General features: G+C 36.3%; 1 protein-coding gene across 1 annotated transcript in view; it reads left to right on the top strand.

Annotated features, from left to right (window-relative positions):
• Window positions 1-1,027: 1,027 nt before the first annotated feature.
• LOC123549590 (ankyrin repeat domain-containing protein 27-like) overlaps window positions 1,028-16,769 on the top strand; it is a 43,279-nt gene continuing 27,537 nt past the window's right edge. Inside the window, exons 1-11 of the mRNA XM_053546680.1 lie at window positions 1,028-1,181; window positions 4,451-4,564; window positions 6,163-6,282; window positions 8,414-8,470; window positions 9,785-9,881; window positions 12,306-12,395; window positions 12,696-12,796; window positions 13,609-13,668; window positions 14,759-14,815; window positions 15,272-15,548; window positions 16,284-16,356. Of these exons, the coding sequence (XP_053402655.1) occupies window positions 4,463-4,564; window positions 6,163-6,282; window positions 8,414-8,470; window positions 9,785-9,881; window positions 12,306-12,395; window positions 12,696-12,796; window positions 13,609-13,668; window positions 14,759-14,815; window positions 15,272-15,548; window positions 16,284-16,356 (1,034 nt within the window). The 5' untranslated portion in view covers window positions 1,028-1,181; window positions 4,451-4,462. The remainder of the gene's footprint in view (window positions 1,182-4,450; window positions 4,565-6,162; window positions 6,283-8,413; window positions 8,471-9,784; window positions 9,882-12,305; window positions 12,396-12,695; window positions 12,797-13,608; window positions 13,669-14,758; window positions 14,816-15,271; window positions 15,549-16,283; window positions 16,357-16,769) is intronic.

Genomic DNA, 16,769 nt, shown 5'->3' with positions numbered 1-16,769 from the left:
GAAGTTGGCAGTAACTTGTGGAGAACAGGTTTGTACTGGTACAGAATCCAGGAACACTGGTTAGGTTAACTGCCCGCCGTTACATAACTGAAATACTGTTGAAAACGGCGTTAAAACCAAAACTATCAAATTCTACGAACAGTACGGATATGCTATTTAGCCTTTCGTGAATGTAGAAATACTATAAGATTCTTTCGCTGGGTTGTAGGTGCAGATGGGACAACCGGCCTCGAGGGTAACTGTTTAAGGCGGTAACGAGGCTCTGTTGACATCAGTGACAGTATTTCTAATAATAAATCAGTAGTAATATCAATATCCGAAGCAACTGAATTTACATCATCCAGTAGAATATTTCATCAATGTAAAACGGACAAGAGAGAAAGTAATGAAAATTCGATTCCTCACCGAGTCCGCATTGGCATCGCGGTGAATCCACAATATTCCTGGCAAATAGATGCGCATTCAATTCGGTACGCAAGCGGGATTGATAATTCAAAATTCTGCAAAACTTTGTGTCCTTCTCAGAAAGTAAATTGCGACGTATTACATAGGGGAAAACAACTGTTATCGGGTGGAAATCGGAAAACGTCTCAGTTACCCGGTTGGCTCAGTGTCCTAACTAATTTAAGATATGCCAAGTTATATTTTCAAACTTTGCCGCCATTTTTATGATGTCATAGACCGGTCCAGTCGCGGAACTCGACTTGCAACATGTCTTGCATGGAGGTAGTATCTCTGAACCTACTGCTTTTGGCGACCTTCAGAATTGTCTAACAGTTTGGTTTATGTCGCCATTAATTTTTTTTCCGACCGCACGGGATTCCCGTTCTGCATACACTACTGTACAAAGCGAGTGACGGTCTACAACGCAATCAAACAAGCAAACAAAATTAAGGCTTCAAGCAGTATGCAAACCAAACAGCAGGCAGACAAACAATTAAATGTAAGCAATCATGGAATTTTTTTATTTATCCACAAAACATTTAGTTTGTTCAGACCTAAATTTGATTATCACGGTCAAAAAATTCTACCAATGAGCCGTGTAACGAAAATTGGGAGATCTTAGTCCATTTTACTAAATGTAATATTTTTGATAACTGTCTTAAAAATGCGGTTAATAGTATTAGAATTATTTTAGATGAAATTGTAGGAAAAGTTTGACTAACATATTCAGAAATCAGGTAATGACAGTTGGTTATACAGCTGTTATATTTCATGTATTTTGTTTTTGACAACTTTAAATGAATGTTGATGCTGCAGGATGTCACTGTATGATGTGTACTTTTCAGGAAGGAAGTGTCCAGTCGTCCGGTAATCAAATGCCCAGCTTGCGCTCTTACATATGTATGATATAAATGATAAATAAAAAAAGCTTACCTGTAACTGATCTTTATTCTTCTATCTTGCTCCAATATTACATAAGGCGCACATGCACTTTTACCAAATAAAAACACAATTATATCTAAGATTTCTAGATTGAAACGCTAAAGTAGAAATGATAATATATGAACCTGCATGAACAGCAAATTTTTTTGCGGTACCATATAACATTATGTCAAACAATTAATTATGAAGCAGTAACATAATTATGCACAGAGTCTACTATGACTGCAGAATGTGTACTTTGTCAGGAATGCTTATGTTGCAGGTTGCCACAGCAGGATGTGTACTTTGTCAGGAATGCTAATGTTGCAGGTTGCCACAGCAGGATGTGTACTTTGTCAGGAATGCTAATGTTGCAGGATTGGACAGTATAACACAAGTGTACTGTTCAGGAATATAATCATGTTGAATAATGTCAAGAATGTTTATTAACTGACAATGAACAAATGTGTCCTAAACAGAGATTTTATTGTTGAATAAAAATCCTTGTTTAGAGCTCTGAGTGTCTGAATGTAAATTGTTGCATAATGTCACAGTATATGTACAGTATATGTACGTTAACCTATAGCCCGCTGGCTGCAAGTGGTTTTGCCTTTGTGTGCAGACAAAGGTCGTGGCCTGCACTGTTCACTATTCAGTCATTAAATTTTCAGTGCACATACCTTTGAATAAGAAGTGGTACTGCCCAAATTGAATGATGGACCGGTCCATTTTAGAAATTTAGCAGAGTTCAGGTTAAAAAATGTTTATGTTAGATGTTGATTTTGTACTTTTCAGGAGTGCTGATGTTGCAGGATGTCACAGTAGGTTGATTTTGTACTTTTCAGGAGTGCTGATGTTGCAGGATGTCACAGTATGTTGATTTTGTACTTTTCAGGAGTGCTGATGTTGCAGGATGTCACAGTATGTTGCTTGTGGACTTTTCAGGAGTGCTGATGTTGCAGGATGTCACAGTATGTTGATTTTGTACTTTTCAGGAGTGCTGATGTTGCAGGATGTCACAGTATGTTGATTTTGTACTTTTCAGGAATGCTGATGTTGCAGGATGTCACAGTATGTTGATTGTGTACTTTTCAGGAGTGCTGATGTTGCAGGATGTCACAGTATGTTGATTGTGTACTTTTTAGGAATGCTGATTTTGCAGGATGTCACAGTATGTTGATTGTGTACTTTTCAGGAGTGCTGATGTTGCAGGATGTCACAGTATGTTGCTTGTATACTTTTCAGGAGTGCTGATGTTGCAGGATGTCACAGTATGTTGATTTTATACTTTTCAGGAGTGCTGATGTTGCAGGATGTCACAGTATGTTGACTGTGTACTTTTCAGGAATGCTGATGTTGCAGGATGTCACAGTATGTTGATTTTATACTTTTCAGGAGTGCTGATGTTGCAGGATGTCACAGTATGTTGATTTTATACTTTTCAGGAGTGCTGATGTTGCAGGATGTCACAGTATGTTGATTGTGTACTTTTCAGGAATGCTGATGTTGCAGGATGTCACAGTATGTTGACTGTGTACTTTTCAGGAGTGCTGATGTTGCAGGATGTCACAGTATGTTGACTGTGTACTTTTCAGGAGTGCTGATGTTGCAGGATGTCACAGTATGTTGCTTGTGGACTTTTCAGGAGTGCTGATGTTGCAGGATGTCACAGTATGTTGATTGTGTACTTTTCAGGAATGCTGATGTTGCAGGATGTCACAGTATGTTGACTGTGTACTTTTCAGGAATGCTGATGTTGCAGGATGTCACAGTATGTTGATTGTGTACTTTTCAGAAGTGTTGCAGGATGTCACAGTATGATGAAGATATTTATGAGAATCCATTCTTCAGTGCACTTGAGAAACAGTACAAGACATTGTGTACTTTTCAGGAGTGCTGATGTTGCAGGATGTCACAGTATGTTGATTGTGTACTTTTCAGGAGTGCTGATGTTGCAGGATGTCACAGTATGTTGCTTGTGTACTTTTCAGGAGTGCTGATGTTGCAGGATGTCACAGTATGTTGATTGTGTACTTTTCAGGAGTGCTGATGTTGCAGGATGTCACAGTATGTTGATTGTGTACTTTTCAGGAGTGCTGATGTTGCAGGATGTCACAGTATGTTGCTTGTGTACTTTTCAGGAGTGCTGATGTTGCAGGATGTCACAGTATGTTGCTTGTGGACTTTTCAGGAGTGCTGATGTTGCAGGATGTCACAGTATGTTGATTTTATACTTTTCAGGAGTGCTGATGTTGCAGGATGTCACAGTATGTTGATTTTGTACTTTTCAGGAGTGCTGATGTTGCAGGATGTCACAGTATGTTGCTTGTGTACTTTTCAGGAGTGCTGATGTTGCAGGATGTCACAGTATGTTGCTTGTGTACTTTTCAGGAGTGCTGATGTTGCAGGATGTCACAGTATGTTGCTTGTGTACTTTTCAGGAGTGCTGATGTTGCAGGATGTCACAGTATGTTGATTTTGTACTTTTCAGGAGTGCTGATGTTGCAGGATGTCACAGTATGTTGATTTTGTACTTTTCAGGAGTGCTGATGTTGCAGGATGTCACAGTATGTTGCTTGTGTACTTTTCAGGAGTGCTGATGTTGCAGGATGTCACAGTATGTTGACTGTGTACTTTTCAGGAGTGCTGATGTTGCAGGATGTCACAGTATGTTGACTGTGTACTTTTCAGGAGTGCTGATGTTGCAGGATGTCACAGTATGTTGACTGTGTACTTTTCAGGAGTGTTGCAGGATGTCACAGTATGTTGATTGTGTACTTTTCAGGAGTGCTGATGTTGCAGGATGTCACAGTATGTTGATTGTGTACTTTTCAGGAGTGCTGATGTTGCAGGATGTCACAGTATGTTGATTGTGTACTTTTCAGGAGTGCTGATGTTGCAGGATGTCACAGTAGGTTGATTTTGTACTTTTTAGGAATGCTGATGTTGCAGGATGTCACAGTAGGTTGATTGTGTACTTTTCAGGAATGCTGATGTTGCAGGATGTCACAGTATGTTGACTGTGTACTTTTCAGGAGTGCTGATGTTGCAGTATGTCACAGTATGTTGACTGTGTACTTTTCAGGAGTGTTGCAGGATGTCACAGTATGATGAAGATATTTATGAGAATCCATTCTTCAGTGCACTTGAGAAACAGTACAAGACCTTGTTTGAGAAGGCAACAACTAACAGATGGGTGGTAAGGAATTCCTTCAGAAAATTTGTTATTTTTAAGTGAATTATGTTTTCGTAAAAGGCTTTAAAATGATACTTTATCCATGAACAGTTTAAAATGATTAGCAAAACAAGTTGACAAATAGTACTTTTAAATGAAGAAATATAAATAATATGTCGGTGGTGCAAATGAGTAACAAAGGGATTATTTTGATCAGTCAGGGGTGTAACTGTTTTAAGTTATGTAACCTATTTCAGTTACTTTTTCAAGCATTTTATAACCTGAATTAGTTATAAAATATAGTTAACTCAGGTAAGTTATTCAAAAAAAGTCTTTTTGCTGTTCTCACAAAGTGACCTTTAAATTGAAATTAGTAGCAAACTGTTGTTAATCAAATTCTCTTTTAGCCTGATCATGACCTGATGAGCATAATGGGATGCTAAGAGTTTTATAGCTTTAAAACCTTTGCGTAAAACTTTATCAGCCTTGCGTAAAAACTTTTACTGCATAGCTGGAAAGATAAAAGGTCAAGGATTCTGAAAATAATTGCATTAGTCCCATTCAAAATGAGGAATTGGCACAGGAGGGCTTTGTAATAATTTATGATAACTGAAACAAGTTATGAAAGTATAAGCAATAACTTGAATGGGTTATAAACTGCGATAACTTGAAACAGTTACACCCCTGACTGTTGATTTGTTTTCAACAGGAAAAACTTTTGTTACTTTAACCAATTGAAAAAAGTTGGAGCCACTTAGGGGCCACCTGAGTCAGTAAAAGGAGCCACTATTTACTAATGTCATTACATATGTGTAAAGACGTAAAACAACAATAATCATAACACAATGTAGTTTTAACACTTTTATTGACAGAAACACACAAAGCAATATTATACATTAATATATGTATGTGTTCATAAAGGTAAAACAAAAATTACTGCTTTTAGCCCACTTTGTGAAGTCTGTATGTTCAAATTTCTCTGATGCTCAAAAAGCACTTATTTTCTGTTCCCTAGAGTATGGTTAATCACTTATGTTTCATCTTTTCCCCAAATTAACTTCTGGGAGTGTCAATTACCAAGAATGGCAGACATAATACACAGCAATAGTGACCTTTAGTAGGCTGGATATTGATTTTTTCTTCATAGGTAAATCCAGTTTAAAATAGAACAGTTACTGAGAACCAGTCTGTGCTGCTTAAAATGCTTATATCATTACAGAAATAATGAAAAAAAGCTTTCACCTTTTATTTTTGCCAACTGTCAAAACTCTTTGCTAAAAATTCACATCTATCGCAAATGGTGTCATTGGCGAACGGCAGCGGAGGTTCTGTTTACAATAACATTTATTCTGCTGGATGGAGGCATATATGGTAATGGAACTGTCTGTTAGTTTGTCCTTCTGGCTTGGACACTTTGCTTGTGTGAGCTTTAACTTCTAAACCATTAGTTAATTCCTTTGAAAATTAACACAAATGAAGCATATGTAAAAGTGTGTAATGCAAAAAGAGTGAGGTCCACACCTCCAATATCAGCATATTCGTTTCTGGGGCATTTGTCACTGGTGACATCCTCTGTTTGTTCAGTAAAGTTTGTTGCATAGAATGTCATTTGCTTGTTTTAGATATGTGTACCAAGGTTTTCAATAGTAAAGAAAGATGAATTGGTCAGGAAAGACTTTGAGGATCATATATTGATACCTGCTGTAGACAATGACAGTGCCTTTACAACAGTATCTAACTATGTAAGTATAGTGAACGGTACCTTAAACCATATCTAACAATGTAAGTATAGTGAAGGGTACCTTAAACCATATCAACCATGTAAGCATAGTGAACGGTACCTTAAACCATATCTAACCATGTAAGTATAGTGAACGGTACCTTAAACCATATCTAACCATGTAAGTATAGTGAACGGTACCTTAAACCATATCTAACCATGTAAGTATAGTGGTGAACGGTACCTTAAACCATATCTAACCTTGCAAGTATAGTGAACGGTACCTTAAACCATATCTAACCATGTAAGTATAGTGAACGGTACCTTAAACCATATCTAACCATGTAAGTATAGTGGTGAACGGTACCTTAAACCATATCTAACCTTGTAAGTATAGTGAACGGTACCTTAAACCATATCTAACCATGTAAGTATAGTGAACGGTACCTTAAACCATATCTAACCATGTAAGTATAGTGAACGGTACCTTAAACCATATCTAACCATGTAAGTATAGTGAACGGTACCTTAAACCATATCTAACCATATAGTGAACGGTACCTTAAACCATATCTAACCATGTAAGTATAGTGAACAGTACCTTAAACCATATCTAACCATGTAAGTATAGTGAACGGTACCTTAAACCATATCTAACCATGTAAGTATAGTGAACGGTACCTTAAACGATATCTAACCATGTAAGTATATTGAACGGTACCTTAAACCATATCTAACCATGTAAGTATAGTGAACGGTACCTTAAACGATATCTAACCATGTAAGTATAGTGAACGGTACTTTAAACCATATCTAACCTTGTAAGTATAGTGAACGGTACCTTAAACCATATCTAACCATGTAAGTATAGTGAACGGTACCTTAAACCATATCTAACCATGTAAGTATAGTGAACGGTACCTTAAACTATATCTAACCATGTAACAATACTGAACAGTATCTGAATATATAAGTATACTGAACACAGTGGGGTTTTTTTAAGCTTTGGGGGAATGGTGGCGGACCCGTCAGGTGGGGAAAATTGCGTTGTAACCACTAAAATAGGGGAAAAATTGCGCCGTGATAAAAGCAGTTTTTCATAAATATGTTACAATAAAAAAGAAAATGATTTAAAAACACATTGCCTCATGTATTAAATGGTACAGTTTACTTTATCATGTACTTCTAGAAAGGGTTGTTGTCTTTGTTGGTTGGGATATGTAAAAAAAAAAATTATGTAAAAAAAAAAAAAAAAAAAAAAATTTTTTTGAGGGGAATTTTTTTCAGAAATAGGGGAAAAAAACATACTTTTTTGACAGGGGAATGGGGCCGAAGTTCGGCCCCAAAAACAGCCTAAAAAATACTGGAACAGTGCCTTTAAAATGAAATCTTATCATGAATATGGTAAGTACTGAATATTGTCTTTATATCAGTATCTAACCATGTAAGTGTCCTGGGCAGTACCTTTAAAACTGTATACTGAACAGTATCTTTTAAAGGCATTCGCTAGAATTCGTGCGAAATTTTTCCCAATATTAGAATTTCTTCAAACTTTGGATATTGAAGGACAATCATCTAAGAAACAAAAATATGCAATAAAAATCATAGGTCATCGGTATTGAAAAAGAGTTATCTGTTCTTGAAAACGGCATTTTGGGGAAAATGCCGTTTTCAAGGAAATTTTTTGGAAATGATAGTACAGCTAGACTGGAATGCACTGGGGCTTTGATTTGTTTGTAAAGTGATTAAAAAGCAAAAATGTTTTACAGGAGAAAACCATATTGTTTTAAGGAACGTGTTCCTTACCTCTTTTTAACCACAGTTTGACATACAAAAACAGCTCTTTGTAATGGTATACCACCCAAATCATTTCATGTTAAGTTTGGCTATCAAACCATGATATATTACCCTGTCATTGTTAATGTCATGAAATACAGCTGTCAAGTTACAGTCGGAGTTTGTCAGTTTTTCTAAATGCCAGGCCAGAATGACTGTAAGTTTGTGCTTTTTCATATTTAAGTAAATACTAGTATAGTATTGTAAAAAAATTTGGACAGCTGGGTGAGAAACAGTTTGCCATTTGAAATGCTTTACTAATCAATGTACATATTTTATCTGGGAGACTCAAAATTGTCATTTTTAAACTATTTCAGAAAGTTGAAATTCAGCAGGGTCAAATTAATCTTGGAGCAGGGTTAAAAGCCAATAAGGTCAGTATAAATTTTGATATTTTGTTTTGAAGAGGACAAATATTGTTTTTAACCCTTAGCCAGCTGGTGGCAAGTGATTTTGCCTTTGCTACCAGTGCAGACCAAGATCAGCCTTCTTGCCGTTTGCTATTCAGTTGGTAAATTTTCAGTGAACACCCCTTTAAATAATAAGTGATGCTGTCCAAATTGAATGACGGACCAGTCCATTTTAGAAATTTAGCAGGGTAAGGGTTAAGTAGGTCCTTTGGCCAGGAGACTGTTTGGTTTACAAGCAATAATTGAAAAATGCTTGTATCTACAGTGGTTAAACATCATAGAATGATTGCCTGTGGTTGGTAGATGACTTCTATTGTTTTGGATCAAAAGTCTAAGTCACAGTGACCTTGAAGCTGAAAACAGTTTCCATATACTTACTGGAAAATGATAGGATGATGCATGTTGTCAATTTTTCTTAGATACTGTAAAATCATTTAATTTCATGGGCATGAAATTTCGTGGTTTTGGTCAAAACGGCAATTTCGTGGGGATATGAATTCGTGGATTTCAACTTTTGAACATAAAATGAATGGGAATTTTACTTGTTCGTTGGGATTAAATTTCGTGGATTGACTCAACCACGAAATCCATGAAAATTAGCCCCCCACGAATATTAATGATTCCATAGTAAATACTGTTTAACCTAAATGGAGACATGTAACATACTTCAGACATAAACACATTTTTAGCTCGTCTGATTTTTGAAAAAAAATCTACAAGGTACTGTCAGCTTTGTTATCGTCGGCGTTGGTTAAAATATTTGTTTAGGTCCTCCTTTTCTCAAAATCTATAAGAGCTACAGCTTTGAAACTTTGCACAATTGTTTATTATCATTAGTTGACTATGTATGCCAAGAACTATAATTCTGATATGCATTCTGTCAGAATTAATGCCCTTTTTGTACTTAAAAAATTTGATTCTCTTTGTTGAAATTTTTGTTTAGGTTTACCTTTTCTCAAACACTATAAGAGCTACAGCTTTGAAACTTTGCACACTTGTTTACCATCATTAATTGACTTTGTAGGCCAAGAGCCATAACTCTGTTATGCATTTTGTCAGAATTATGCACATTTTTGTACCTAGAAAATCAGTATTTTGTTTAAATTAATTTTTCTTGAATACTTACTGCAGTTTTGAGTAAGAAGGTCAAGAATTATAGCTCTTTTCTTACATATTGTCCAGCACTTGCAGACGAGCGATGGCCCCCGCAGGCAGTGCTCTTGTTGTTTGGTCAAATTGATTTTGATAAATTGTTTCCAGTTATTGCTATATTACTAGGTAGATATATTATTTGAGGAGACATTCTACAATGTAAAAGATGAGAGTTACAGAGTTGTCTGTGTGTCAGGGTTCTTCAACAAGGAAATTGAACAAGGTAATATACTCAGTGTTTCCTGAAATCTTCACAAAATGTATCTATGTCTTAACCTTCAGCCTGCTGGTGGCAAGTGATTCTGCCTTTGCGACCAGTGCAGACCAAGATCAGTCTGCATGTCTGTGCAGGCTGATCATGGTCTGCACTGTTCGCTATTCAGTCAGTAAATTTTCAGTGAACACCCCTTTGATAAACAAGTGGTACTGCCCAAATTGAATGACAGACCAATCCATTTTAGAAATTTAGCAAGGTAATGGTTAAAACATATAGTAGTATTACACTGTTATTGTCAACAGTTACAATCTCTTGATTTTTCATGATTATATGCAATTTTCTTTCATGTGCACATCTGAAGATATTGTAAATCCAGACAGTAGCATTATATTTAATATGTCAAATTTCTGAAACTAGTCTTTCTATTGTTTTTTAGCTCACCTGTCACAAAGTGACAAGGTGAGCTTTTGTGATTGCGCGGTGTCCGTCGTCCATCCATGCGTCAGTGCGTCCGTCCGTCCGTAAACTTTTGCTTGTGACCACTCTAGAGGTCACATTTTTCATGGGATCTTTATGAAAGTTGGTCAGAATGTTCATCGTGATGATATCTAGGTCAAGTTCGAAACTGGGTCACAGGCCTTCAAAAACTAGGTCAGTAGGTCTAAAAATAGAAAAACCTTGTTACCTCTCTAGAGGCCATATATTTCACAAGATCTTCATGAAAGTTGGTCAGAATGTTCATCTTGATGATATCTAGGTCAAGTTCGAAATTGGGTCACATGCCATCAAAAACTAGGTCAGTAGGTCTAAAAATAGAAAAACCTTGTGACCTCTCTAGAGGCCATATATTTCACAATATCTTCATGAAAAATGGTCAGAACGTTCACCTTGATGATATCTAGATCAAGTTTGAAACTGGGTCACGTGCCTTCAAAAACTAGGTCAGTAGGTCAAATAATAGAAAAACCTTGTGACCTGTCTAAAGGCCATATTTTTCATGGGATCTATATGAAAGTTGGTCAGAATGTTCATCTTGATGATATCTAGTTCAAGTTCGAAACTGGGTCACGTGCGGTCAAAAACTAGGTCAGTAGGTCTAAAAATAGAAAAACATTGTGACCTCTCTAGAGGCCATATATTTTATGAGATCTTCATGAAAATTTGTCAGAAGGTTCACCTTGATGATATCTAGGTCAAGTTCGAAAGTGGGTCACATGCGGTCAAAAACTAGGTCAGTAGGTCAAATAATAGAAAAACCTTGTGACCTCTTTAGAGGCCATATTTTTTATGGGATCTGTATGAAAGTTGGTCTGAATGTTCATCTTGATTATATCTAGGTCAAGTTCGAAAGTGGATCACGTGCCTTCAAAAACTAGGTCAGTAGGTCAAATAATTGTAAAACCTTGTGACCTCTCTAAAGGCCATATTTTTCATGGGATCTGTATGAAAATCGGTCTGAATGTTCATCTTGATGATATCTAGGTCAAGTTCGAAACAGGGTCATGTGCGGTCAAAAACTAGGTCAGTAGGTCTAAAAATAGAACAACCTTGTGACCTCTCTAGAGGCCATACTTGTGAATGGATCTCCATAGAAATTGGTCAGAATGTTCACCTTGATGATATCTAGGTCAGATTTGAAACTTGGTCACATGCCTTCAAAAACTAGGTCAGTAGGTCAAATAATATAAGAAAAAAACCTTGTGACCTCTCTAGAGGCAATATTTTTCATGGGATCTTTATGAAAGTTGGTCTGAATGTTCATCTTGATGATATCTAGGTCAGGTTTGAAACTGGGTCAACTGCAGTGAAAAACTAGGTCAGCAGGTCTAAAATTATTAAAATCTTTTGACCTCTCTAGAGGCCATATTTTTCAATGGATCTTCATGAAATTGATCTGAATGTTCACCTTGATGATATCTAGGTCAGTTTCGAACCTGGGTCACATGCGGTCAAAAACTAGGCCAGTAGGTATAAAAATAGAAAAACCTTGTGACCTCTCTAAAGGCCATATTTTTCATGAGATCTTCATGAAAATTAGTGAGAATGTTCACCGTGATGATATCTAGGAAAAGTTCAAAACAGGGTCACGTACCTTCTAAAACTAGGTCAATAGGTCAAATAATAGAAAAACCTTGTGACCTCTCTAGAGACCATATTTTTCAATGGATCTTCATGAAAATTGGTCAGAATTTTTATCTTTATAATATCTAGGTCAAGTTCAAAACTGGGTCACATGACCTCAAAAACTAGGTCACTATGTCAAATAATAGAAAAGACAACGTCATACTCAAAACTGGGTCATGTGGGAAGAGGTGGGCAATTCAGGACCATCATGGTCCTCTTGTCTTATTTTTGATCTTCTAATATTGCGCAACAACTATTGACTATCTTATTGTGATTGATGTCTTTATGATTTTGTTGATTGGACAGGTGATTCAGCAGATACTAATTTGGAAACAGATTTCAGTAAACCTCCAGCAACATATGAAGAATGTATCAAAATACTATGGGGACATCAAGGTATACCACTTCACTATATTAATTGATATGAATGTTTTTTAAAAAATGTAAACACGAATGTTAACTTGACACACAAGCTCATAATCCACTTTCACAAAAGAAGGTATATTTTTTTGTACCTTTTTAGTTGAAGACAGATCAGTTATTTGAACTTTTTTCAGTATCCAGTGTTCATAATGAATTTTCAATGTAAACTTGCTTTATACATTTTGATACAGGTCACTGTGGGAAGTGTAAGTGATAGTGGGCTTCAATTGCTTGCCTGGGAAGATGCATAATTTGAGTCACTTTGAATTGCAGGTAGTACCAAAACAAGAGAAAACCTTGATAAGATGTTGAAGGTATTTTGCGGTGAATACCAGAGGTTTGAGGGTACTGCGGATAGTATTCCAAATTTAACAGTAAGTTTAATTTGTGAAAAGATACTGAGTGCTATTTGCAGAGTCCCCATATAAAGAAATTTATGAAACAGTACCTTGATTTTAAGTAGGACTGGGACGATTTCAAAATTTTGAAACCGGTTAATCATGGTTTGAAATCGAATCGAACCGGTTAATCGGGTGCCATATTGAAAATGCTGTTTTCTTTCCTGACTACCGTATCAAGGTGCTCCCAGCAGCTGACTTCATTTGGCACTTTCAGACCATCGTTTGCAAGCAGGGTGATAATTAGTAAGTCATATTTTGGTGTATTTTATTTCAAATATACCACGACAGGTAAATCAGAGACTATTGATTATGTTGATGTGTTTTAGCGGAAATATACTGCCGGTCTATGTGCTGGTCAATGAAATGTATAAAGATAAAGTACAATGCGTGACGTCATTAAGATCGAAAATAGCATAGAAGACCGTAAAATATACATATCTATGCAAATAGCTCTAAGTGTTGTCTGTTACTATATCATCTATTCAGGATGTTTTGAGAACAGTGTCAAAGTCAGCTAAAAAATCTGCTAACTGTGTCTTTAAGTGCTATATTTCTTGTCTACAGTATTAGCAGTAGTGAAGGAAGCAGAGACAAATCATGCTTTTTCCCTCAGTTGATTTCAACTTTGCATCAGTCTTACGTTCAAAGATGCAGTTATTTGTTTAAATGCTGCAATTAAATAAACACAAAATGTTGACGGTCCCCCTGAGAGCACCAGTATTTTAAAGTTGATTTAAGTTGCATACAAATGATATATTAATCAAGACATTATATTTATTTTTTAGGATCTGGTATCATCCCATGTGACTAAAGCTATGCAAATTGTTCTCAAGGATCAGCATATAGTAAGCATTCTCCTAAATACAAGCAGAGATAGATAAGGTTGTCTGTGGCTTTATTCTAAGATATGGCAAAGATCAGTTAAGGGACAGAATCTTATGTACTAGGCTCCAACAGTCTTACATATGAATTGTAAAAAAGAAAATTGAATATATTTGAGGAGTCTTTTTATACGCCCGTCTCTGAAAGAGCGGGGCGTATTATGTGAACACCCGTGGTGGCGGGCGGCGTCCAAAAGCATGTCCGCTCTCTAAGTTGAACAGTTTTCATTCGATCTTCACCAAACTTGCTGACAATGTTTGTGGGCATAATATCTCGGCCAAGTTCGATAACCACCCAAATCGCCCCAGGCACTCTTGGATTATGGCCCATGAATTACTCGAAAAACTGCAAATTTAGCCTTGTCTGTTCAAACAGTTTTGATCCGATTGTCAGTTTCATCTCACATGGAACCTCACAAATACCTTGATTCCTTCTTACTATTTTTTTTTTGTTAACAAGGCATACAACATCAACACTATTACCTTTATGATACATAACTGAATATTTAGACGGGCGTATTTTGTGACAGTCTGGCACTCTTGTTTGATAGTATCTTTATTCTCTTTATAAAGTATAAAAAAATTATTGAATTTTAAGTTTTTTGCTTGAGAAATAAAATAGAATATTTTGTATTTCTTGGAGTTTTGCTGGAGTTGCTTTAGCTGTTTACCAATTCATTAAGAGAACTTACATGTCATGGTTGCATATTTTACCAACTTAATGTTGTATAACAATATGCAGTACATGTAATAGCTATGTAAATATGGGCATTATTTTCTACACAAGTTGTGATATTGAGTTGCCCCTCATCGATGTGGGTTCAAGCCTCACTCGGGACGCTGAATTCTTCATGTGAGGAAGCCATCTAGCTTGCTTACGGAAGGTCGGTGGTTCTACCCAGGTGCCCGCTCTTGATGATATAATGCACAGAGGAGCACCTGGGGTCTTCCTCCACATCAAAGCTGGAAAGTCGCCATATGACCTATAATTGTGCTGGTGCGACGTTAAACCCAACAAAATAAATAAATATTGATATTGAGTGTTTTATTTCAGAAAAAGCTGATCAAACAGAATGAAATGTATATGTCTTGTTTGAAGATAGCTGTTGAGGTAAGGACATTTTCACTTGCAGTCCACTTACATTTGGCTTTGAATCTCTCTTTCTTAATTCGTAATAGGGCAATAGTCTCCATGAGAAACTGAAAGACTACTCTCAGTTCAACTGGTGGTAGTTTGCTCATGCTAACGGCATGTTTGGGTAGCTTATTTTTAATCTGTTACTTAAGCACTGTAGAAAATTGTGTTACACCAAATGTAGACAAAGTTTTCAGTGCAAGATGTTGTTTGATTTTTGTCTAAACAGCTACTTTGTAGGGATATAAATTTGTAGATTTTGACCATAAAGTAAATTGGCATTTTATTTGTTCATTGAATTAACCACAAATCAGCAGAAATTATTACTCCACAAATAATAATGATTTCACATTAATATTTTGATAAGATTACATTTAAAACCTTTGTATTTAGTGTTCCCCCTAACTGTAACATGACCTGCCTATATTTCAGACATACATGATGAACGCTGTTCACAAACATCTGTTCTCCACAATCACTGCATGTGTAAAATCTTCTGATGCCCTCGTTAACAAAATGGCACGTAACTTGTTTGACATTCGGCTTGCTAATCTGGATGTGAGGCCCGAGTTTGAGGAAAATCTACCATATGCTAGAAAGGAATTATCTCGCCTGAATCAGTATAGTACACCGTTAGGAAGAGTGTTTTGTCTTAAGAGAGTTATTACTGCGCTGACTAAACCACTGTTTAAATCACAGGAGAATGAAGGTATACTTACTTGTCTTACTGAAACAATAGTAGATAGTTTAGTTGAATGATTTTCATGTGAAATTTTAACATGAGCTATAGAATTATATTAGGGGGCTTCTGTGGCCAGGTGGATAAAGTCCCTGGCTTTCAATCACTTGCCCCTCACCAATGTAAGTTAGAGCTTTGCTCAGGGCACTGAATTCCCCATCTGAGGAAGCCATCCAGTTGGCTGTCAAAGGTTGGTGGTCCTACCCAGGTGCCCACCAGTGATAAAATTATGCAAGGAGGGGTACCTGGATCTTCCTCCACCATCAAAAGCTGGAAAGTCACCATATGACCTATACTTGAGTTGATGTGGCATTAAATCCAATAAGAACAAATAGAATTGTATTGGTTTTTGTTTAAAGAAGAGGTGTCAGAAAACATGTCAAAGAATTATATTGTCTGCATTTCATTCTCTTTTATTTCAAGAAAAAAACCTTTACATATATAGTTACCACACTTCTTAAATTGTAAAAGAATGAAATTGAATACTACAGTTGTAAGTTTACCTCACTACTTGAACTTGACTAAAAATAAAAACCGTCTTACATAATCGTAGTATGTTCTGAAGAAAATGTTTCAAGATGTATTTTTAAGTTACATTCACTGGTAATATCATGTTGTCATATTACATTTTGTAAGTTGGAAAATTGTCAAAGAAGCAGTAGAAGATGTCCGTGCTACATTATCAAATTGAAATTGTTTTTATAGGACTGGTGATGACTTCAGATGATCTTTTGCCTTTACTTATTTACCTTATTCTCAAGTCACAGATTCCAAACTGGTAAGTGTTATGTATATTTAGGATTACGCATAAGCTGATTCAGCCGTCACTGTAGGGGATTCTTTTACATAATCAGAGGCTTGAAAGAGTTAGGGCAATCTGCAATTAAGAGAAAATAAAGAAAAGAAGAAGTATAATTTAATTTCTTGTCATATTTGGCGTATTAAAAAAAAAGTGGGCTTTTGTGATCGCCCTGTATCCGTCTTCCGTTCGTCGTCAATAGTTTGACTGTTAACACTCTATAGAGGTCACAATTTTGACCCAATCTTAATGAAACTTGGTCAGAATGTTACCCTCAATAAAATCTTGGACGAGTTCGATAATGGGTCATCTGGGGTCAAAAAATAGGTCAAATCAAAGGAATAGCTTGTTAACACTCTAGAGGTCACAATTTTGGCCCAATCTTAATGAAT

This window comes from Mercenaria mercenaria, chromosome 6 (assembly GCF_021730395.1).
Source record: "Mercenaria mercenaria strain notata chromosome 6, MADL_Memer_1, whole genome shotgun sequence".
In the NCBI taxonomy this organism is placed as follows: Eukaryota; Metazoa; Mollusca; class Bivalvia; order Venerida; family Veneridae; genus Mercenaria; species Mercenaria mercenaria.
Note: the sequence above shows the minus strand (reverse complement) of the source record. Positions and strands in the feature narration are given on the sequence as shown.